This window comes from Fibroporia radiculosa (assembly GCF_000313525.1).
Source record: "Fibroporia radiculosa TFFH 294 genomic supercontigs, scaffold1029, whole genome shotgun sequence".
Taxonomy (NCBI): domain Eukaryota; kingdom Fungi; phylum Basidiomycota; class Agaricomycetes; order Polyporales; family Fibroporiaceae; genus Fibroporia; species Fibroporia radiculosa.
This window is the reverse complement of record NW_012133255.1, coordinates 36,504-60,502: the sequence shown is the minus strand read 5'-3', so window position 1 is coordinate 60,502 and position 23,999 is coordinate 36,504. Positions and strand designations below refer to the sequence as shown.

Here is a 23,999-nt window from a genome sequence, read left to right as displayed (position 1 = left end):
AGTGTGTAGTCTCCTTATGTCGCTGTTGATACTTAAGCTAATCTGACACTTCTAGACAGGCGTCTTGGAAATTTCCAGTGTTTATACAGCCTTCGGATCTGATTGGTGGATGGCGGAAATATGTGCCAATCAGCGATTGGAGCATTATTTTCCGTGGCTATTCGTCCCCCTTTTGTCTTGTCGGAGATGGCAAGCGAAGAAGATAGGTACCGGATGTTGGCGCAAGGTCTAGTGGCGGTGCGTGTGTGACAATTCCTTTTGAAAAGCGATTCGAAAGCGGATTTTTTCGTTGTATGTGTATACCTCACGTCCGATTTCGTGGCGGAGAGGTACATCCTTCGCATTGGCACAAATACGAAGCAGGTATGATAATAACAGTATTGCTGCGCGCCTGTGGTTCCAACGCGACCTATATCCCTGACAGGTATACATTCACCAAAAGGATTTCAATCTTAAAGCGAGCATCGACGCAGTACACTTTCTTCGAGAGCTGTATAATCTCCGAGGGGTAATGGCTGATCTGGAGAAGGAACTAGACTCATCGAAGAAACGAGTTTTGCGGGAGATCAACGATATTGGCTGGAAGATGGTGTCGCATCCGAACAAAAAGGACAAGTCAGGCTGGGCGTCGTCGACGGGCATTTTGCATCGTGCGCTAGGCAGCGTCGCCGAGATGAGCAAACCTAATCTGGACGATGACTTGGGAATCTTTGGTACTGATAAGGGAGCTGCCGTCGTCGAACAGATGGGCTTGGTCGTCGAGTACGTTTTATTCGGGGTATATTTTACATCCACTTCTCAGCAGCCCTGGACTTGCAGCTAATCTATGACTTCCTGTTAGCACCCTTTTGTCGCCTATGTGTGGGATGAGAATCACGAAGCGGGAATCCTCAAGTTCGTGCCGAAGGGTCAGACTGAAGTCGATGTGCTCCAATACCTGAACGCGATCGACTCTCCCATGAACCATACGGTTCGTCCAATACAGGTCCGGTCGACTAGTCAGGGGACGTTTGTCCATTTGCCTCCATCCGGGGGTTGGCTTGGGTGTCTCCGAGATGTGGACGAACACTTGAAGGACACTGCATTACAATTATTCGAGGCGGTCGCGTTTATGCACAAACATCGCGTAGCCCACCTGGACCTGAAGCCCGCAAACATTGTCATTCAGCCGGAGTATGGGAGACTGACCATCATAGATTTCAGTCATTCGATTCGCGTCAAACGCACTAGTCAAACGGTCACTGGCCTGTTCGGCACGGAGGGGTACATCGCGCCGGAGATGGGTGAGATATCATATGATCCCATACGAGCTGACTTGTGGTCTTGTGGCAAGGTTGTTGAAGAGTTGTGTGCTCACTGCAAGTCGCCTTCGCCCATCCATGAGCAGTTAGTCGGTATCGCGGGGCGGCTGATGAGCCCCGATCCTCTCCGGCAGCCCATCATGATTGAGGCTGTTCGAATGCTCAAGTGTTCTGATACAAAGCCTGCATTTGGTCATCGCATGATCGGTGTTTTAAAGTATGTAGTATCGTTTTTATCCCTGGGATGCACAAGAAACGTCACCCTTCAGTCGGATTGCAAGGAGACAAGTGTGGTCACGAACTAGAGGCTAGAGAATACCTGTATCATGATTCACCAGTACATATTGTAGTGTAATACACGCTGTTCATGAATGTATCATCGCATGGAACGTCCGTCATTCGCTCATAACATTACGATAACTTTGCGCGCAAAGCTTGCATTTCAAATACAAACTATGAACTGCGTCATCACCGTACTTGTTCAACAGGTATATGGGCCAATGATGAATAAGAGGATCTACCCCTTTGTCGATGACGAACGTGATTGTAACGGCGCCGTCAGCCACCAAGGGTGACTTACCTGTTTAAGGTGTTGGGTTCTCAGTGCCAGCGGCATCAGCAGAACAGAGTTTTTTTTTGTATGCTAGACGATCTGGCGTTGATTGGACGCAAAATTTCCGAATTCTCGATGGCGCCCTCCATGGCGAAGATGCTCATTGTGTCTGTCGAGTCGAGTACAAATGCTCCGCGGAAATGCTCACCATTGTATCTATGATTTCCGTTCCGAGCGTATTTTATCGCCCCAAGGAGCGCATAGAGGAAGCGGATGCTGCAAGGGAGAAGTAAAATGCACCAGAGAGCGATCATTTGACGCTATTGGATGTCTTCGTGCAGTGGAAGAGCCACGGGTACGTGGACGTATCTATGATTTTTACCACTCAAAGTATGTGTTAAAATTCCGCGATAACTGAGCTCTACATCATTTCTTGCACCCCAAGCAGACTGCTCGGAAAGCACGGGAAGTACGCTCACAGTTGGAAGATATCATGAAGTTCCAGAAGATGGACCTCATCTCTGCAGGGACTGATTTCGATGTCATCAGGTATATACCGTTTGTCATGATCCACTGGCTGGTCCTCCGACTACCTTGCGCGAAGCGCGTCGCCCACGGCTGCGTGACGACTGGGCACCGTGTTGGAACTTGGAACGGAGACTGCAATGCGAGCTCAGATACGGTACGGTCAGACTCGTGACATGTGATTTCACCAGACGGACTGGGGAGTGTGCCTACAGTGTCATCTTTGAATTTGAATTAAGCCCTGTGAATATAATATACTACATTGGCTATCCTGAAGCATGAACTCGAATTGGTGAAGACCAATTTGAGATCTACACAGACTCGCTTTAAGAATACTGTCAATGAGCTTACGAAAACCAACAAATCAACAGGACTTTGTCATTGACGACATGGAAGGTGATCCTGAATTTGATTATTAGTTTATTTTATTGACCTACATTGTTCTAATATCATACAAATCGAATAAATACATTCGGCGGGGTGGTCCATATGGGAAATTTATGTAATCGTCACGTACGCTTTGTAGGAATTGCCGCTCCCCATGGGTAGACTCGGGGAGGACCCCGGAAAGTCCCCTATGAGCCTCAATCTCAGAGTTACCGGAAGGGGGGGTCTCCAGAGCCCTTATGTTAGATCCCCGAGGGCCGAATTTTGGGTCAGTTGCTGCTCATCTTCGATGTCAGGACCGCCAAAACGAGGGTCTCTGGCAGGATCTCCCGTCCCATGACCGCCAAATTGGGGGTCTCACACTGGTTTGATTATAACTCGACGCGCTATACCCAAACCCGATTGGCAAACAGGCGAAGATACCTTTGCGGCATGGATTGAAGATGCTAAGGCCAACCGATACCATGATGCAATGCCTACCGGACATCGAACGTTTACATAATGAGCTGATCGCTTGTGCTCCGGCTGTTTATAGAGAGATGGGCACTCGTCGCAAACGCGTTCATGCACCAGCTATAGAGGAAAATAGTCGGGATGTCTAGCAAGGTTTACGAGCTAGCTTTAGCTTGAGGAACTGTGGTTAGATACTTTCTATTGTACATTCAGTGCTTTTAATATTCTATGCAGTTACACGAGATATATTGTTGATGTGATGGATGGTAAATGGAAGAGGAAGTAGTCAGCGATTTTTTTTTGCGATTTTCTGCGATTTGTTTTTGTTGAGGTTTGATCCCATTAGAGCCAAAAATCGACCAATCTCCGGGAGCATATGTGCCATCAGGCCGAATTTGGGTCTACTCCGACAGCCGAAAATAGGTGCCTGAGGGATCTAGGCTCATAGGGGATTTTCCGGGGTCCTACTTGGGGTCGGTTGTGAATTTGCGAACGGCGTATCTCATCTTCTTTAGCACTTGAACGCCCTAGATGTTACCTCTTTGATCATAACTTGATATCGCTTTATCACGTTTGCTTTTCCCGGTCTAGTGATGGGACTCTTCGATTTGGCTTTGGTTGAAGCAATTGCCATGTACCTTATACGAACCTACTATCCCCTTTGGGGATCATAGCCATATTCCAGATTGTATTGTGGCCTTGCTTGCTACTTTTAATCTCACTGCTCGCTTGCTGTGCTCTGAGAAGTTCTGTCAAGATGGATCAGCACATCTCGTCTGTTCAGAGCGCAATGCTAGCACGGTTGGACATCATGCTCCTAGCAACACCCGATGAATCTAGCAGCATTCCTGTGTGTATGCTTTGTGCAAGGTTCGATAGCTTGTGGGGCAATCTCGACCATAGACCGTTGGGGAGAAAACAAGGTACGGCGACTTGTTTAGCGGACAATTTTAGCTGACACTTGACATCTGCTCGAATCAGCTGACGACATGTGTATGGCATTGGAACCTGGCTTCGGTAGCATTTGTCATAACTAAACAACCATTGCGCCCGCTACCGCAACACAGAAAAGATAGGCAGACTTGAACACGGAACGACAGCATGAGAAAAAAGACTACCGAGTTGTCTCAATTCTGATGGCCCGAAGTGTAAAGAATGTACAAGTGGACTCTCCGTGGTAGAGGTGATGACCCTTCTATTGATATCTCGTACATGACTCAAGGCAAACGGTTCTAACGCGATGGTCTTAACCTATGCCGTCATTCGGCTCTGCCGGGAGGAGAGATCCCGGACGCATATCTGGGAAGTAGAAGCTCTGGTCCGTTCGCGAATGCATATATACAGAATTCGATTGAACAACCTCTCGCTCATACGCACGCCAAAGCAGTCCCAGCCATGGACCTGGCATCCAATCCAATCGTTCTAGCTGCTATCATTGGTCTTCTGCTCTGCGCATTCGTGGTCTCTCACACTCGTCTGCGGAACAAGAAGCTTCCTCCAGGCCCATCTCCACTCCCGATCATAGGCAATCTTCATCAGCTACCCTTGGAGTATAAGCACCAGGTCTTTGCCGAATGGGCCAAGAAATACGGTGCGCAGACTGTTTATGCAGACTGTATACCTGTCCTATGTACCAATTGCTGATGACCTTCTCTAGGAGATATATTCTACCTCAATGTGTTCCACAAACCAACTGTAGTAATCAGTTCTGTGCAAGTCGCCCACGATTTGCTGGAGAAGCGTGGTTCGAAATACTCTGACCGGCCACGGATGGTCATGCTGAATGAAATGTGAGCCTACTCACTGGCTTGTGATGTGGCGGTGATGCTCATGTGCATGCCGCTGCAGAATGGGTTTTGATTCTGTTCTATCGATATTGCCATATGGAGACCAGTGGCGGTTACATCGGCGATGGTTTCAATCGGCATTCCAGGCAAATACTGCAGAGCAAAACTACCGCAGCCTGCAAGAGAGAGGGGTCCGGCGTTTGCTGTCAGTGTTGCTCGACGCGCCTGCTGATTTCATGCTACATATAAAGAGGTGTGTATGGCGGGCCACACAGGCCAACGGTTGCTGAACGCTATCCGTACACAGATATTCTGGCTCAGCGATGATGGAGATAGCTTACGGTCATCCGTCATCGTCTCCGGATGTCGACTTTATGGATTGGGCAGACAAGCTTCTCACGGAAACATTCGAACTCGGCAGTGCAGGCTCGACCCTGATAGACTTCTTTCCCATCCGTGAGTTGTGATGATATTGCGCGCTGTGAACATGAAGACCATTTATGTCAGTGAAAAATATACCAAGCTGGATGCCTGGAAATGGACTCAAACGAAGGGCTTGCAACCTTGCAGCCATGGTGAGGATCATGCTTGATGAGCCATACGAACGGGTGCAGAGAGCGCTGGTAAGTTTTCGTCGTGCGCGTCTTAGCCGTGGCTGATCTGAAATACAGGCCGCCGGATCTACCCAGCCCTCGTTCCTATCTGAATTACTCGACGAGTACTCGAAGAAAGGTTCGATAACTCTGGAGGACGAGTATAATTTAAAGGGTGCTGCTGCTATGGTTTACATAGGTAGGTGGTTACTCTGGGATTTGGATTGCGCTGAGAAGGTGTATGAAAATACTACCTAGCTGGCACTGACACGGTACGTTTCAGCTGTTCTCGTAATCTCCTTTAATTCACTTTGCACAGACAATCTCCGTGATGATGTCATTTGTGCTCGCCATGGTGCTGTATCCTGACGTCTATCGAAAAGCACAAGCAGAGATCAGTCGAGTAGTGGAGCAGTCACGTCTGCCCGTCTTTGAGGATAGATCTTCGATGCCGTATTTGGAATGCGTGCTGAAGGAAGTATACCGGTGAGCGTGGGTTTTCGGTTACTGATTTGACCATTTCTAAGTGTTCGTACTGCCAGTTGGGGATGCCCTCTGCCTTTCGGTAAGCATTATAGAGCATCTACAAGTGCACAGCGTTTAGTGACATAGGATTAAGTTATACCACACCGATTGTTGGAAGATGACGAGTATCGAGGTTATCATTTGCCGGCTGGGTCTCTGATTATACCAAATGTCTGGTAACTATCCCAGCGTATCGCACTTGAACTGCCATCCTAACTACAAACTAGGGCTATGTTCCGCGATCCGGATTTATTTTCCGACCCTGACCGTTTCATGCCAGAGCGATTTGAGGAATTTGATTTTAGTTCTAATCCGACTGTACCAGATCCGTCCAAAGCCGCGTTCGGCTTTGGTAGAAGGTACGGGAAACCCTACATCACCACACAGTGCATTGACTGTCATAGATTTTGCCCTGGCCGAAATTTTGGAGATTCCACCGTCTGGCTATTTGCTGCCAGCGTGTTGTCCACCATGGACATCTGCAAGGCAAAAGACGAATTTGGCCGCGAAGTCACACCTAAGCCGCTCTTTTCAGATGCTTTTGTTAGGTCAGTGTCTCGTTGCGCGGCGATGCATAATGTCTTACCCGAGCAATAGTCACCCACTCCCGTTCAAATGTGATTTTAAGCCTCGGTCGTTACAAGCGATAGAGACCATTGTTTCATCTAGTAAGACTGACATCGCATGACATCTCTTGATAATAGATAGATACTTTTGGTACATTTATCGCATCCTACTGTCACTATATGCCACAATTGAAGCCGTCCTGCCTCTCCAAGCCAGCATTCGAAAATGACGGAGTCGACCCCATAGTAGACATCTCAACTACCAGATTGAACCCCACGGCAATCCGGTACGTTATGGGCATATGTGATGACCATGGTCTCTCCAGTCATCATTGCCCTACGTTCGGTCAAGCTCTTGGTGTCATGCTTCATGGTGGCACGAATTGAAATCAAGTCAGGTTTTTCTCTATAAGTAAATACTAGCAGTATACCGATGCTCACGCACGGTTGTTTCTTGCCTCTTACATACTCGGTGCCACCGAATTCGTGAAATTAATACATTGAGCTTTGAAAACACTGCGAACCTCAGTCTTTGAACAGGTGTATTATCCATCTGAATACAACACAGTAATTACTCAGAATACAAACACGCACACAAACTTCAACTCAAATGCTAGACAAAGTTCATACCGAAAGAGAGTATATTATGTATGCGATCCCCTGTCATATGCAACTTCAGCAGGGACAGCGCTCGGTCTGAATAATTGACCCCCGTTCTTCCCCATATCGAGCAGGTTCGATTCCACCTACTCTCACGATGGCTATAAGATGAAATATCGGAGAGAGACCAAGAATGTTATACATCTTTCCTGGAGCGCGGTCGTATATCGCACTCGAAGGGAAGTACGTGCCTATGTGTGGAGTTAGTCGGATGCTTACACACGTGAAAAAAAAAAAGCCCATACCTCGTAAAGCCAGATTTGAATACTGGAACAGGCGAAATCTCTTCACCAGTCTGATCGCGTGCTTTTCGAATGTCCAAAGCAGACAAAATGCTAGCCGCAGCTATCCAAACGCTGTTATCAGCAAAGGTACGGCCAGGACATATTCTGTGCATAAACTCAATCCAGAGATCACATCACATAAGGAGAGCCAGACATACCGTCTGCCAAAGCCGAATATCAACTTGCGCGGATCGTACAATTCGAACGTCTCGTCATCCATCGATTCAAACCTTTCGGGAAAGAACCTCTCTGGGTCCGGGTAGATATCTTCTCGGCGCGTCATTGCCCTACACAAAGTGTGAATATTCAGTCTTCAAGGGTGTCATCATGAGCAACGCTCACCAGATGTTAGGTATAATGGTAGAACCGCCAGGAAGGTGATATCCATTATACTCATCGTCTTCTATTAGCCGATGGGGTACTCCTTGAAACGACACAGTGGTTCATTATGATTTGCCTCGGAATGCATCAGTGAACAAGAGGCATACCTAGAGGCAGGGGGCAGCCCCATCTGTCATACAATGTTCAGATGTAAGGCCCAGACATGAGTGTCGTAATGTGACATACCGATAGACTTCCTTTAATACACATTCGAGATAAGGCAACGAGTGTCTGTCGTCGAACTCGGGAAGCCGTGAGCCTTTAGTCACTTGATCTACTTCTGCTTGTGCCTTGAGGAAGATGTTTGGATGCATAACCATCGCAAGAATGAATGTCATTATCGCTGTCATGGTCTACATGCTATAGTCAGGGATTTGCACTAAAACCTTTGGACTGTACAAACCGTATCTGTGCCCCCTAATGAGGGCATCATTCACCTATATCAATAAAGGGACACCACGTAGAAATGATCTTACCTGCATAAACAGTTGTGATAGCTCCTTTCAAGTCCTCCTCGTCTTCTTCGGTGACAACTCCTTCTATGGAAAGCTTTTCAATCAAACTCGCTAAAAGCGAAGGTTTGTTAACTCCCGCAGCCTAGAGCTGGAGTTAGTTTGAAAGGATATGAAAGGATATAAGAAAGGAATGAAGTCCACCATTTCCTTCACCACGCCTTCGTATGGAACATCCATAGTAATTCGCAGCATTTGTGCGATTTCGCTTGCTCGCCGCTTGAATTCCAACCCTGGAAGCCAAGTCGGCCAGAATCGCACTACGCACAATGTAAACTCCGACTGTCGAGATTATCATTAGTACTTACATATAGGGAAAAGGTCCACCAGCGTTGTTGCCGCTCCTCCAGTTTCGAGTATTGCTGTGAATGTATTCTCTGCGAGCGTGACAAGTTCATCGTCCAAGGATGTAACAGTCCGTCCGAAAGAGATTTCCACCATGAGCGCAGAAGCGTATCTATGAATGAGCTTAGATCGTGCGTAGATTTTTGACAATGGCAATCTACCGTTTGACATGAGACTGAAATGCGTGGGGTTCCTGGCATAATCCCAAGAGCAGTATCTGTACTTCTCTCAGAAGGAGAGGATGATACCGTTGAACGGCAGCGTCTGTCTGGATACCTTCCCGAAACCATTTGCGGTGGCGGCGCCATTGGTTCCCGTAGTGTAGAAATGTAGTACCTGTGGACGTGCGCAACCTGAAATTGAGATTGGATATGTATATATAAACCATCTCCGATGAGGCTCACATGTCATATACAAACACGGAGTGCGGTCTGTCGGAATATTTTGCGCCCCTCTTCTCCATCAAGTCTCGAGCAGCTTGAGCAGAACTGAGAATGATTGCAGGAGTGCTGAACAATCGCGTGGTGACCACATCACCTAGATAATATTATGCTCTTCAACTAGCGATCTGACGTAGCAAGGGCCTTCTCGTACCGTATTGATGAGCCCAATGGCCAAAGGTCACGTGTTGATACTCCAGAGGAAATTGATGCAGGTTTCCAATGATAGGTAGCGGACTAGGTCCTGGCGGAAATTTGTACTTTCCACCGGTCGACCGGGAGTGCAGAAAATGAATGATAACGACCGCAACGAGGACGCAGAGGGACACCACTATGGGGCCTTGAACGAGGCTTGTAGAATCCATGAGATAAGGCGCACCGATAGATCGTTCTTTTATAAGGAAGGCAACAAAGTTAACGGTCAAATCGGCTATGCCTTCGGCATCAAATGATGTCAGCCAATTTCGCTAGTATCTCAGTCTGGATCCCCCTAGAACGCGTGATATACAACACCAAGGGCACCTTTATGACTCTCGGTTCGTAATCCAGGAAAGCTCACGAGAGTAATCTTGGTTCTTTCAGTGTATAGGACTTTGCGCCGAGTATAATATTACCCACCGTGTTGAGTCATGTGCAGCAGCTCTATCGTAGGCTCTTGTCGATAACGAAAGAGGAAGTTCGCACTAGAAGAACTTGCATGACGACCTGGAGGAGACACTGTGGGGAATTCTCAAAGGTAAGTAGAGCGCCAAACATGGAGACAGCATTTCCCGATCGTGTTCGGAGCTCGAATATGTTAGTCGGACATTGCAACAACATCCGTCAAACACGGGCGTTCAGCTAATCAGCAGCCGCCGATCACCCATATTTAGCGGTCGAACCCTCCTGATGTTTAAGCTCCGAACACAATGAGAACTCGCTATCTCCTGCGAGATATGTTCGATGCATGTTCTCTACTCGAGTAGTATCGTGTGTGAATACAGGTTACAGCAATCTTGACATCGATGTGCTGCCCTTGAGAAAATACAATAGAGCACCGGCTGGTGCCAGCACCACAGCGGCTCTAGTACCGCCCAGCTGACGTTGCCTCGCATGAGCTGTCTTTTGCGCTCTTGACCATATGACTGGACTCGGACGGTCTATTCATCTCTCCCAAAAGGAGCTGATCGTGACAATGTCAAATCATATGCCAAACAACGAAATCACCCATTCGACTGGTATCAATGAGCAGACATACCTGTACAGAACTTGATTTCATCATTATTTTCGTCGCTGCTATCCTCAAATGAGTGCAGCCCAAGACTGAACGGATCATCACCTGGAGCATCAAGCCACGCATCAGCCGAGGGGCCACCGCGCTCCTCGAGGACGGCACGCCTGTTTTGAAATTGCTGTAAGGGCTCTGAGCGGGATCTCACGCACATGCGGCACAGTATCGTGACAAATACATAAACCTAGGTGTCGATGGCGAAATGCGTGCAGTTGTCCTGTGCTGCGAAGGACTGCCGAAAAATAAGATGGCTTTGGTAACGAGTCACAAATAGGACATTTCTGGGAGCGCCGAGTAGGCGTTAGGTTGTGCATCAGGCTCTCTATACTGTAGGGGGCGTGCTTACCTACTAACGAGAAAACCAGAAGAGGAGAAAGAGGGAAAGGAGACGAAGAGTTCAAATGGCTTCTACGTGCATGAAGCTCCTGTGCATGACTCATCAGATCGCAGCGAGAAGTAGCTGAGTAGTTGACCAGGATCGCCGGTCCAGCATGCAACATCATTGTCGATCACTCCTCGGAACCGGTGAAATACAGGAACACCAGGAGTCTAGGACCAGACCAGGACATAGCGACTGGGACAACCAGATACAGGTCTGGTACGACAGCGATCAGATGTCAGTGAAACCAAGTCCTTGAACCGGATGGGTAATGAGCGTATTCGGCCAAGGTGCCTTGTAGGGATACACTCAACTGTATTTACGGTCTCGTTTCGCAAAAGCGACCAGTTCCAAGCCTACACCACTAGATAAAGGTCCTGTCCTCGCTGCCAATGCCAATGCCAGCGCCTGATGATGCATAGCTTGCAGGACTAAACGTAGTACCCTAAGTGGTTCAACAGTGTCAGCGTTGCTTGAAGGCGGTGCTAGTGGAATGTTTCCATGCCACCATGGAATGAAAGTGTCAAACAATCTGGAACAGAGATAGACGCGATTCCTTTCTGATAGTACTGTACATCGGAGCACATTAGTACAATAATACAACTCACATACTGAAACACTCAAAACACTGCTAATACACTCAGTCCGCTCAACAGCTGCACGTTATACCACATTCTGGGAATACACCGACAAAGACTTAAATCCATAAGCAAAGTACATACCATCAATAGCAAAGTAGTAATAGCGCTTCATGCCAATCAGGTCTCGAGGAACTCCCGTCGCACATCCACGAACGCCGCGGGACCGCACCCCATGAGACCCAGCTGGGTGACACATGCACCGGCCTGGCGGAAGATGGTTTCAAGAGCAGGATGGACTGGGCGTCCTTGAGACTCTGTATGGTGTTTAGCTACATGCACACCGGACTATCAAGGTGGCTACTCACCTAGTATGGCCTGATTGACTTCCCCAGCTAGCTCTACGCGGGCCTCTTGGCCGGCCATCGCGCCCACCTCGCCGCCCTCGCGCTCCGGGTCCTCGTAGGCGACGAGTCCGAACGTGCGGCGAAGATGTGTGCGCACAACCTCGCGTGTGTCGGACTTGAAGTCCGCCTCCAACCCCTGGCCATATGACAGCGCAGTGTGGAGGGCCGCACGCGCCTGTTCTGTAATAGCGCTAGTGAGGTCGGACGCAGACACAAGCTGGTCTGATGCAGTGGATAGGACACGGGCATCGGGCGACGGGTCGTCCACATCCATCGCGCCCTCGCCATCCAACTCTGCCCCATTCTCGTCGACACTTGAAAGCATATACTCAGCGCCCCCGCCCGTGCCTCCCCGGTGCATCTTCTCCGCAGTCTTTACATTCTTTTCCCGTTCGGTCGCCTCCTTTGCCCGCCTCGTAGCCTCGCCTGCCTTGAGCACCAGCTCCACAAACTTCCTGCAGCGCAGTCGGAAATACAGCAGCCCTTCCTGCGCTTCCAGCGCTTGAGGGTGATGCATGCGCAAACCTTCTATTGCCACATCTACATCGCCAGTACGCACCGCCTGTAAGATGGACAGACGGTTCTGAAGATCTTCGGTCTCAGGATCCACATGGTGTGATTGCTCTTTGGAAGTTGCAGGGTCAGTCGTGTTCATTGCGTCGCGAGACGAACCAGCACCCGGTGTCTCCTCCGTCTCCATAGCCACGTCCGCTTCTTCGTTCTTCACAGAAATACCATCAGTCGTGGTAAGTTTCTTGCTCTTCGTGCATTGCTCTCGGAACGCCCGTGCCGTGCGTGCATATCCATGATGGGAGAGATATGCAGAAATCAAATTCTGCATCGTGGCACTCGCTTCTTCTTTCTCCTTTGAGCTTTCGAGAATAGCCGACATCTCGTCTCTCTTCTCGCCATCCTCGTGGCTGCTGGATTTTCCCATACCCTGACCGTCTTCGGTGCCCACAATCGACCCCCATATCTGATCTCTTTGTGCACGCACATGATCTGTGATAGCATAGCGGAAAGGGGCAGAACCGAAGTTAACACGAATGGCTTCCGCAGTATGGCGCAATCCAACTGCAGGGTGGAGATTCACTCCAGAGCGCGGCAAATTATCGAAAACCGAGTCTGGAGTGTCACCATCCTGTCGTCAGCATCGTGAAGAGCAAGGAGCAGCTCTAATAGGCTTACTGAGCAGGGCGCCATTCTTCGTGAAGAATACGCGGCTCTGGCTGAAATCAATCCCGCATCCGATCACATCTCCAGCTGAGAAGAATGGCCATTGACCGAAGAGTCTATCAGATCAAACAGAGCACTCACAGTCATATGTCGGTCCGTACGGCGAGCCGTCTTTCTGCCCGGCGAACACCCATCCATCATCCGCATGATATCCCCACGACAATGGCTCCAGCCCGGGAAGACGCACTAAACGCACATTTGGAGCGGAGAATCCGATGCTGATATGGCTGAACGAGTGCACAGAATTAACTGAAGTTGGACATAGCAGGCTTTAACTCACCCTTTCGAACCTCGATGTAAAATCTCGACCTCGTAGTAGTATATCCCACAAGCAGGCGGGATCCAATGATTCGCACGCGCCGCCGCCGCATCACGATCCCCGGTAAATGAATGGCCTAATGGAACGTCACACGAGAAGAACGCCGCAGTCCGTTGGAAGCTCACCGGTGAATGTCAGCTCGCGTCCATCTGCGGATACGCTCAGTTGCGGAGCCCGATCATGCTCGCTCCACCGCGTGGGTAGCCGGAAATCCGTCATCGAGATGCGCTGTCCAGTCGTCGTGCTCGGGGCCTGTGGCGGTGGGCTTGGACTATGCGTGCCCTCCGAACCGCTGTCCATCACAGGGGTGAGCGACCGCCGCAAATATGGATACGGCCCCGGACGCGGCGCTTGGCCATGCGACGCAACTGGGGCGGAGATAGTGGAGGTGCGGTACACGTGCGGCGACACCACTGGCTCAGCGAGAAGCAGATCGCGGAGCGCAGAGTACTCTAGGTATGCAGGACGCGGGAAGCTGTTGCTGTTGTGTGCGTGGGCAGGCGGCGTCAAGATGCTATGGTTGGGCACTACGTCGACATGCATCCCGGCAGGAAGCGACGCTGAGAGGCGCGGCGCAGATGGTGTCAGGCCGGAACGTGGTCCAGCGCTCAAGCGACGCGGACGAATGGGTGAAGTCAACGCCGGAATCTCTGGGACTGAAGGAGCGGGCAGGCACGCCGCGGGATCCCGCTGGGCGACGGGCGAGCTCGCAGCGCGTATAATGCGCGGCTGGAATGATGCCGCAGGACTGATGTTGGTGGGAGAATTCGGGTGCGCGCCGGGTCGCAGTCCGCGTCCTGTGGAAGAAGCGATGGAGGAGTAGCTTCCCACAATCGGACGCACCGAGGGCGATGTGCTGATCGTGCTGCGAACCGGGCTTAGGCTGGGTCCACGACGCCTGCGGTCCTCGGGGCTGCCTGCGATGGCGCTGGCACGGCGGGCGGGATTGACGGAATTATTAGAACGGGCGAAAGGGATGGGGATAGCATCATCGAGCATGCTACGCGCCGGGTGCGACGACCCAGCGGGGATGGGTATGCTGGCAGAGCGAGACGACCGAGACGACATGACGAAAGACAAGAACTCTACGACTTTCCGTCGTTGTGTTTGTGCTCGCCCCGTTCCTCTTTCCGCCCTGCACACACCTACTTAAGCGACGTTGGGATTGAAAGAACGAGGTTCGGCAAAAGGTCGTAAGACAGGCAACTGCGCACCTGGGTTGCTCTGCAACAACCCTGGCAAGCCACTCCGTTTGTCAGATACAAAATTGCAAGAGCAAAAGTTGCAGGAAGCAGGATCTACGTACTCTGCTTACAGGAGACTACCCTATTCCTCCTGCGTGACGGTCCGACGTTGGTCTGATGGGGTGAAACGCTCCCTTGCCGAGCGAGACGTGTCGACAAAGAGGGGTTCTTCAGCACTTGGCCTCTTCAGCGCGGTCGTCGAGCAGAAAGCAAGGCTGCGGTAAGGTGGTGGTTAGTGGGAGAAAGCAAAGAATGATGAACCAATCGTCAAGTGACCGAGTCTTCTGACCGGTCTTGGATTCCGCGGGCAGAAGTACGATGGATTAGCTACACAGATATTCGCACAGAAATCGCATACTAGCTAAGAGGAGAGAAGAGAAGAGGGGGAAAGTGCATATATACACGAGAGAGAGAGAGAGAGAGAGAGCTAAATTTATAAAGTAGCAGGTTGAACGACTGGATATGTGAATGCTCCCAAATCTGCGCAATTACGATGCGCACATTGAGTTCACAATCTCAAGTTGTGCCTAACGATCGAAAAAAAACCATCTTTTACAAGTCGATACCTGAGGTCGAGTAGACCAGCTTATGAGCAAGTTAGCGACCACTGCCAGGCAGCTCAGGCGGCAGTGCTCAGCAGCTTGGAGGTGGGAACTGCATTTCATTGCATTTGAATCTCCGCCGTGGCTCCTCCGAGTCCCCAAACATGCACTCCGAGTCAAGCATCTAGGCGTCTCCTGCCACTGGTGTTTGCTCGACTCTCTCTTTTTCTCTAGCTACATACACTTCCAGTTCCATTTACCTCATGCCCTCACCTCCTCCCGAAGATGATTTTACGCATCATATTGCTATCACGCTCTCCAGAGCGCTCAATCTCATAAATCCGAACGACCTTCTTGCCCGTCGAGTGCAAGACATTGCGAAGACCAATTCCCTTGAGGGGTTTATTTCTGGTATGCTTGTATTCGATGACCGTAGAGGATCTCTCATTGAATTCTTCCTTGAAAGCTGCGAAGACTTTCGGCAAGTTTAAGGACTCCTTTCTAGCAGAGCTGCATTCCGAGATTATCACGCATGCTAAGCAGGATGCAAACGGCCTCGCTCCGCAACCCATGCAGGGCATCGTCGTGCACGATAGCGAAGTCCTTGAGCCGGACCCAGTTCGCCCGGGTGGGTTAATGCGAAAGGACGCGGTGCGGACTCCATTCGTCTGGTCGAGAGCTGTTCCCGCTGATGCATATTTCCTGCAGGTACACACGTTCCGTCAGCCTGCGAAACCGATACCACCTCCTACACCGAGAGCGTCTGTACTTGGTTTGGACAGGCTTGCGCAGGAGAAGCGTGCTGCCGCTGTGGTGAATGGCGAGGGGAGTAGGAAGAAACCTCGGCTGGACGATGGGACAAACCCCGTTTTCAAAGGTTCGAACTCTTGCCCGACCCTTAAAAAGACAAATTCACACGCATTCTCGTTCAGTGCCAAACTTGCCTGCCTCACGGACAGCTAATATTCGCCAACGGGGTGAAGAGACACCTTCGCATCCTGGTGGATTATCCGAGACCGCTCGGAGCCGACTAGAAGAGTACAGGCGCAAGAGGGAGCGTGGTGTGTATTTGAAAATTTACTGTTTGGATTTCCCTACTTAATGGTATCCATTGCAGAGGGCATCACCGCGCAGAACGAGCGCCGTGAAGATGGCCCACGTGGTTTGGGCGACTTCCAACGCCGCTTGAACCGCGACCGACCCAATGGCCACCGCAGGCCCTACGATCGAGATCGTGACAGGGATAGACGTGGTTGGGATGCAACGCCGCGTTCAGAGCGCGGGCGCGCTGAAGATGCACCCAGTGTCCGTGTGCCCAATATTGGCTGGGATGCAACGCCCCGTCGGCCGTCTTCACCATCAGCAACTCCTACGCGCAACCGGCGATGGGACGCTCCGACACCTAGAAGAGGATCCCCGCGAGACGAAGAGGGTAGCTTAGTAGGTATGGGTTTGGACGCGCACGAGTGGGAAGAGGAGCAGATTCGGCTTGACAGGGACTGGTACATGGGTGCAGAAGAGGGAGGTGGCGCTGGAGATGAAGAGTTTAATCCTCTTGCTCAATACGAAGATCTTGGTGCAATTAGGGAGGCGGAAGCGGCCAAGAAGCAAGTTAAGAGGATCTCCGCGCGGCAAGCGCAATATGTCAGTGATACAGTCTGCCTCTGGCTGCGCAATATCGCTAATGTAACCCTCGTCAGAACGCGGACAATGACTTGTGGGAAGCTAACCGTATGCTTACGTCTGGTGTTGCCACACGCAGGACAATCGATTTAGATTTCGAGGACGACTCTGAATCGACGGTACATGTAATCGTACATGACCTCAAGCCGCCATTCCTTGATGGACGCACAGTATTTACTCGACAGTTGGAGCCCATCAACCCCGTTCGCGATCCGACGAGCGACATGGCAGTGTTTTCGCGGAAAGGGAGTGCGTTGGTAAAAGAAAAGCGTGAGCAGGCCGAGCGCGCGAAAGCGGCAGCAAAACTTGCTGCTCTTGGCGGTACGTCGCTGGGGAACATCATGGGCGTACAAGACGAGGAGGCGCAGGCCGAGGGTGAGTCACTTTCTTTTGTCTCCTCGTTGATACATCGGAGTGGACATTCACGTAGCCTCTTATGTGCTGTTCTTACTTTTTGGACGATCCTCCAGCGGAGGCCGATGCGAAGGCTAAGGACGGCGAGAAGGAAGACTACAAGGGGGAGTCGAAGTTCGCGACGCATCTCAAGGCTAATGCTGGGGTCAGTGCCTTCGCACGTTCACGCACTCTAAAGGAACAGCGAGAATATTTGCCCGCATTCGCATGCCGGGAAGAGCTTATGAAGGTTATCCGGGACAACCAAGGTACGAATCGATTGTTTATTCTCGATTTTCTCGTTGCCAATAATCTTGACATAGTGATTGTCGTCGTCGGTGAAACTGGTTCCGGTAAAACAACTCAGCTTGCGCAATTCTTGTACGAAGATGGGTACTGCAAATATGGTATCGTTGGATGTACTCAGCCTCGGCGTGTCGCGGCCATGTCTGTTGCTAAACGTGTGAGCGAGGAAATGGAGGTGAATTGTTTCAATCATGCGTTAGGTTACGCTTCGAGCTAAGCCTTCTTTCTTCTTCATAGTGCAAGTTGGGTGGTACTGTGGGCTATGCAATCCGATTCGAAGATTGCACTTCCCCCGAAACAAAGATCAAATGTGAGTATCACTTGGCTACAATGATGACGTGCTCGCCGCTGACGTGTGATTACAGACATGACTGATGGTGTACTTTTACGAGAGTCATTGAACGAAGGCGACTTGGATCGGTATAGCGTCATTATTTTGGACGAGGCGCACGAACGATCTTTAAGTACGGACGTACTCATGGGTCTGCTCCGTAAAAGTTGGTATTCGAGAGATTATATCTGGGATCCAATCTGATATGTAATATTCAGTCTTATCCCGGAGAAGAGATCTCAAGCTTATCGTCACTTCCGCAACAATGAATGCGGAGAAGGTGAGTACGATCCAATGCTTATATAAAGTCCTTGTTCACTTCTATGATGCACAGTTCTCCAATTTTTACGGTAGTGCACCAAATTTCACGATTCCCGGGCGTACATTTCCAGTAGAGATGTTTCACGCCAAATCTCCATGCGAGGACTATGTGGATAGCGCAGTGAAGCAAGTGCTGCAGATTCATCTCTCGCTGCCTCCTGGGGATATTCTCGTATTTATGACTGGACAAGAGGACATCGAAATTACATGTCAAGTCGTTCAAGGTATGCCTGCGATCTGTTGCGGTAGCTGGAGATATTTATTACGCCGATGTAGAACGTCTGTCCCAACTAGACGAACCAGCACCACTTGCTATATTACCTATTTACTCTCAGATGCCGGCAGACCTACAAGCGAAGATCTTCGAGCCGACTGCAGACGGGCGACGCAAAGTTATCGTTGCCACTAACATTGCTGAAACGTCTTTGACTGGTGAGAAATCTACGACTAAGGCTTTTTATAATTTATGCTGAGGTCAGACTTGTAACAGTGGACGGTATTCTATACGTCGTAGACGCAGGTTATTCCAAGCTGAAAGTGTACAATCCGAAAGTTGGAATGGACGCTCTACAGATTACTCCCATCAGTCAGGCCAATGCCAACCAGCGGACTGGACGTGCTGGCCGTACAGGAAGCGGGTGAGTGTTGTGTGGTAATTCATCAATACCTGGGTTTTGATCCGCTTCAGGTTCTGCTATCGATTGTATACCGAGATGGCGTACCGTAACGAGATGTTTCCGAACACGATTCCTGAGATACAACGAACGAATCTTGCAAACACTGTATTACTCCTTAAATCGCTTGGTGTGAAGAACCTTCTTGAGTTTGACTTTATGGATCCGCCACCCCAGGCACGTCATGGACATCTTTGGGTATCTGGTCTAGACTGACGCGTGATATATAGGCGAACATGCTAAACTCGATGTATCAGCTCTGGGTGCTCGGTGCCCTCGACAATGTAGGCGACCTGACGCCGATTGGGCGCAAGATGTCGGAATTCCCGATGGAGCCCTCTATGGCGAAGATGCTTATTGTCTCTGTCGAGTATAAATGCTCCGCAGAGATGCTCACCATTGTATCCATGCTTTCTGTTCCGAGCGTATTTTATCGTCCTAAGGAGCGTATGGAGGAAGCGGATGCTGCGAGGGAGAAGTTCAATGTACCAGAGAGCGATCATTTGACGCTATTGAATGTTTTCGCGCAGTGGAAGAGCCACGGGTACGTGGACTTATCTATAACTTACCACCACTACTCAAAAGGATGCGTTCAGGTTCCGCGATGACTGGGCCCTACGTCATTTCTTGCATCCCAAGCTGCTCAGGAAAGCACGGGAAGTGCGCGCACAGCTGGAAGATATCATGAAGTTCCAGAAGATGGATCTCATCTCTGCAGGGACTGATTTCGATGTCATAAGGTATGCATTCATGTATATCGCATTATGCGTTGTATATACCTGATCTCCGCATCGAATCATAGAAAAGCAATTACTGCTGGTTACTTCCATCAAGCGGCAAGGGTCAAGGGCATTGGAGAGTTCGTGAACATCCGGACGGGTCTACCCACGCATCTTCACCCCACTAGTGCATTGTACGGTCTTGGTTGTGAGTACGTATACGCCAGACTGTAGTCATTACTGATGGCTTTCCAGACACGCCAACCTACGTGATTTATCACGAACTCATCCTCACGTCAAAGGAATACATGACCCAGGTTACATCAGTCGACCCATACTGGCTTGGTATGGCATTGGTAGTGTTATGAGAAGGTTGCGCTTACGTGTTGTTGTTATCTAGCTGAACTGGGATCTGTCTTCTACTCTGTGAAGGAGAAGAACTTTGACGAACGCGGGAACCGTCGTACTGCGGATAAGGAGTTCTCCAAGAAGGCTGAGCTTGAGACTGAGATGGCTAAGCAGCGCGAAGAGTGAGATCTCCACTGAGTTTTGTCCTGCGGACCTCATACTTACGGTGGATTTGTGCAGGACAGCAAAGAAACAAGAAGAAGAGGCTCTCGCGGTGAAGATTGCCAGCGGGTCAAGTTCGAAGATCATCGTCCCCGGTACTCCTCGACATACTGGGGTTGGCGCAGGCGCTCGGGTAACACAAACTCCACGACGCAAGATTGGCATCTAATTAGATCTTCCTTTCTGTGTAATTTACAACTACACACCCATCGCCGGTCTGTGTGTTTGCGCTGTGCATATGCTACAGTAGTGTATTGAATGTCACTCTTCGCATCATCGGCTTGTAAGAAGACTCGCAGACCAGTCATGTCAGTCGGAAAAATAGTTTTGAAATTGCAATGGATTATAATCACACTAAATCAGTTACATAATCGTTTAGCGAATTATGATAAAAGACAATAGGAGCTAATCCAATTAGAATTGAGAAATAATCGATTCGTTTTCAAATATGAATGACTTAGAACTGCATAAACTAGGTTGTGATTGAATCTAAATTACTTTACAACCTCTAGTGTTGTGCCAGTCGCCGACTTGTCGCCATTGGACTAGTCGCAACTCGGTGACTGTGACCTCTATGTGACCGCGGCGGCTGATTAATGAGTACTGAGTCGTGCGTTTGCCCACGCCACGAGCAACTCTCGGTATGTACGGTCGGACTACCAGGTGGCGAAATGCATGAACATAAACTAATCTAACCCGTCCTAGAAAGGAAAGCAGTCCTGGGGTCCTGTTGTGGAGTACAGAAATTCGGAAAACGCGATTCCGCATCTTTCTGCACATTCAGCTCCAACTTGCACCATAGTACTGACATCATCGATAAAATAGGATTATATGTTATGGGTGTAAGCTTGCTCTCCAGAGAAGTGCACAGTCTGGAGTACATAACACTCAAACCAGACCTCACCTTGGATGATTTCAAGGGGGATATTAGGATTTGGAAAGTAAGTATTTTCACAAACACATGTTCTATATGCCTCATGATGTTCACCGATTCTAGGTGGACGATCCCTTCAGCGATGAAGAAACACTGGAGGGCATACTGGAACAAATTGACTACACGCTCGAGCAGGTTGCGACCGAGGTGGAAGTTCCGTCTCTACAAGTACAAAGTCTGTTACCCAGCCCGACCCTAGCCACGACGATCCTAGGAAAAGTTAAAAGTACGAGGAAACGATCACAATTTCCACCGCTTGAGTGCTATTTTTTCTATACCATTAATCATAACACGAAAGTTTCACAACGTATGTATCACCCACTTTGAGTGCATTTGCAATTTTACTTATGTGACCCGACGCAGCCCCGCCTGTTGTAGCTGTGCGAAAGCTCTAGAGCGATTATGCAGATATGTTCGCGCTACTTCAGCTAACAATCCGCGTGCCCGGGAAGTGGACGAAATATGACATTATACTGAATGGGGGAATTTTCTCCTCGGAAAGTCCAGGGAAAATAGAGAAGCTGAATGTTAAAATCCCACATTTCTGTATCAAGTCCCTTTCTGTTCCTTTTCTCCTAATGTTTCTCTGCCTGTTTGTTAGAGCGCGGAACCGGGATCTCTGGAAGAAGTGCTCCAAAACTCCCATAAGCATAAATGTGAAGAGATGCTCTCCCCTTCCAAGAACGATACGCAGGTCATGAAGCGCCGTGAGATCGTGACACTCTTCAATGTCCTTCATTGCTATGTCCCAGACTTGCAGCTGGCGACTCATACATCGTCGTCTTCGAAGGCATGTGACCTAACGATATATTTATTTGGACGTGCACTTGAAGGACGCTGCATTACAATTATTCGAGGCGGTACCTGGATCTGAAGCTCGCAAACGTTGTCATCCCGCCGGAGTATGGGAGACTGACTATCATAGATTTCAGTCATTCGATTCGCGTCAAACGCACTGGTCAAACGGTCACTGGCCTGTTCGGCACGGAGGGGTACATCGCGCCGGAGATGGGTGAGAAATCATATGATCCCATACGAGCTGACTTGTGGTCTTGTAGCAAGGTTGTTGAAGAGTCGTGTGCTTGCTGCAGGTCACCTTCGCCAACACATAAACAATTAGTCGCTATAGCGGGGCGTCTGATGAGCCCCGATCCTCTCCGGCGGCCCACCATGATTGAGGCTGTTCGAATGCTCAAGTATTCTGATACAAAGCCTGCATTTTGTCATCGCATGATCAGCATTTTTAAGTATGTATTATCGTTATTATCCTTGGCAAGCACAAGATGACTGGTCATTCCATTAGATGCATTTGACTGTATGGACATGGACTTACGCACGCTGTATGAAGGGACGCTCTACTTTTAGTAAGTACAATACAAGCGATAGAGTCAAATACCACCACGCGCGACTGAGGGGCGCTCTACTTTTAATATACACGAAAGTAATCTGATTTATGACCTCCACGTTTTTAGAGCGACAGCCATAGACCACCAGCCTCGCCATGTAAATTTGTGCTCCCGCGAGTCTGCGCGAGTAATGCAGGGCCATACACCTTCTGTGGTACACTGATAACAAGTGAGTGTATTACTCGCATCTGCATCAACTTTGTCTACATCTAATCGCGCAAGAACACATGGACGTGGCCTGCTCCCGATGCCACCAATATGCACCTGGATTAGGTGGCACGATCCACGCTACATTGACATCAAGTTCGATGCCAGTCAACCACACTCGTGTTCCTTGGTGTCTAATCTGGGTTCCGAGCTCCTATAGGAGACCAGCTTGATCCAGTTTGCTATTAGGCGCGTGATGCAGGACCACTCATTCCGTGATCGTTGGTTTATCGCCAAACCACTCTACAGAAGGTGTACGGATGGTGCTTGTTGTTGACCCAACTTCCAGCGCCCTAAAGCTCTCGCTTAGAGTCTTCGCGCTTTCTTGTGGCACAGAGCCACTTCCACTATCGCTTGCATTGATTTCATGACCTACGCGACATTCGACTTGTTCGTTCGTCGCATCATATTGGACTGGCTACGACCCCTGTGATGGCCCACCTTGTGGCTGTCGAGAATTTTGTATAAAAAGGTCGAGCCGTGTTCAGTAGACCTCATCGGCAAGCCCATCTACAGTCTCTCCGTGAGTTTCACGAACACTTTGACTTGCTTGTCTTCGACATCACATTCATTTAGGTACACAATATCTTACAATGCAGGCCAACCAGACTCTCGACAACGTTTGCCACTGGGGAGGGCACCATTGCGGTATCGCTTTGGATGACGTATCCGCTGGTGGAGTGAAACGCCACCTCAAAGATTTTCACGTCGCTGAATGGCATGGGTCGGCCGACACATACTGTTTATGGGTGGACAATGGGCTACCTTGCAACAAGCCCCTCAAATTCGATAGTTTGGGGAAGCATATCGCCACGGTGCATATCAGGAGCACTGCAGTGGTGTGTCCTGCTTGTCGTGAGTCATTCACTCGCAACGATGCACTCCTCCGGCACCGCGAGGCCTACTGCAACGGAACGGCGCATTGAGAGTGGGCATTGGGTAGTGTACGTTGAATAATTTCAGCTCTTTATTCAAAGTTGCTAATCTTGAGCTACGTTCTGTTACCAATAGGCACGATTAACAATGCATTGAGATTTGTATATATGTTTATGCTGGCATCGGTGTATGTTCACACTGGACGCTCGTCTCCTGTCGCAGTGGGGTTCGCCCGGGAAGCACTCGAGTGTCTTCCTACTTCAGCGTACAAATTGATCGTTCAATTGACAAG

General features: G+C 49.6%; 6 protein-coding genes across 6 annotated transcripts; 4 read left to right on the top strand and 2 right to left on the bottom strand.

The window, feature by feature from the left end:
* Nucleotides 1-511: 511 nt before the first annotated feature.
* Nucleotides 512-1,606, top strand: FIBRA_01978 (uncharacterized protein; the record flags this gene model as incomplete). The annotated part of the gene is made up of 2 exons (XM_012323846.1): nucleotides 512-778; nucleotides 842-1,606. The coding sequence occupies 2 exons, from the start codon at nucleotides 512-514 to the stop codon at nucleotides 1,604-1,606; spliced, it is 1,032 nt and encodes a 343-aa protein (XP_012179236.1).
* Nucleotides 1,607-4,614: 3,008 nt separating this feature from the next.
* On the top strand, nucleotides 4,615-6,812 carry FIBRA_01977 (uncharacterized protein; the record flags this gene model as incomplete). Its single annotated transcript, XM_012323845.1, has 13 exons — nucleotides 4,615-4,810; nucleotides 4,877-5,009; nucleotides 5,068-5,259; nucleotides 5,314-5,462; nucleotides 5,514-5,629; nucleotides 5,678-5,798; nucleotides 5,858-5,871; nucleotides 5,919-6,085; nucleotides 6,142-6,164; nucleotides 6,219-6,300; nucleotides 6,352-6,483; nucleotides 6,529-6,672; nucleotides 6,722-6,812. 13 exons carry the CDS (start codon nucleotides 4,615-4,617, stop codon nucleotides 6,810-6,812), a joined length of 1,560 nt encoding a protein of 519 aa, XP_012179235.1.
* A 674-nt stretch (nucleotides 6,813-7,486) lies between these two features.
* Nucleotides 7,487-8,968, bottom strand: FIBRA_01976 (uncharacterized protein; the record flags this gene model as incomplete). The annotated part of the gene is made up of 10 exons (XM_012323844.1): nucleotides 7,487-7,541; nucleotides 7,596-7,739; nucleotides 7,793-7,921; nucleotides 7,977-8,058; nucleotides 8,123-8,145; nucleotides 8,202-8,368; nucleotides 8,419-8,432; nucleotides 8,492-8,612; nucleotides 8,672-8,787; nucleotides 8,836-8,968. The coding sequence occupies 10 exons, from the start codon at nucleotides 8,966-8,968 to the stop codon at nucleotides 7,487-7,489; spliced, it is 984 nt and encodes a 327-aa protein (XP_012179234.1).
* A 2,751-nt stretch (nucleotides 8,969-11,719) lies between these two features.
* Nucleotides 11,720-14,569, bottom strand: FIBRA_01975 (uncharacterized protein; the record flags this gene model as incomplete). Its single annotated transcript, XM_012323843.1, has 6 exons — nucleotides 11,720-11,856; nucleotides 11,908-13,071; nucleotides 13,135-13,209; nucleotides 13,264-13,409; nucleotides 13,463-13,577; nucleotides 13,627-14,569. The coding sequence occupies 6 exons, from the start codon at nucleotides 14,567-14,569 to the stop codon at nucleotides 11,720-11,722; spliced, it is 2,580 nt and encodes an 859-aa protein (XP_012179233.1).
* A 981-nt stretch (nucleotides 14,570-15,550) lies between these two features.
* Nucleotides 15,551-20,453, top strand: FIBRA_01974 (uncharacterized protein; the record flags this gene model as incomplete). The annotated part of the gene is made up of 21 exons (XM_012323842.1): nucleotides 15,551-15,698; nucleotides 15,754-15,938; nucleotides 15,996-16,164; nucleotides 16,220-16,348; nucleotides 16,405-16,931; nucleotides 16,988-17,345; nucleotides 17,441-17,632; nucleotides 17,687-17,844; nucleotides 17,907-17,979; nucleotides 18,035-18,166; nucleotides 18,219-18,280; nucleotides 18,335-18,545; nucleotides 18,598-18,753; nucleotides 18,812-18,959; nucleotides 19,010-19,193; nucleotides 19,253-19,539; nucleotides 19,592-19,735; nucleotides 19,798-19,922; nucleotides 19,970-20,059; nucleotides 20,115-20,244; nucleotides 20,303-20,453. The coding sequence occupies 21 exons, from the start codon at nucleotides 15,551-15,553 to the stop codon at nucleotides 20,451-20,453; spliced, it is 3,759 nt and encodes a 1,252-aa protein (XP_012179232.1).
* A 667-nt stretch (nucleotides 20,454-21,120) lies between these two features.
* Nucleotides 21,121-21,613, top strand: FIBRA_01973 (uncharacterized protein; the record flags this gene model as incomplete). Its single annotated transcript, XM_012323841.1, has 3 exons — nucleotides 21,121-21,225; nucleotides 21,282-21,525; nucleotides 21,582-21,613. 3 exons carry the CDS (start codon nucleotides 21,121-21,123, stop codon nucleotides 21,611-21,613), a joined length of 381 nt encoding a protein of 126 aa, XP_012179231.1.
* Between the last annotated feature and the right edge of the window lie 2,386 nt (nucleotides 21,614-23,999).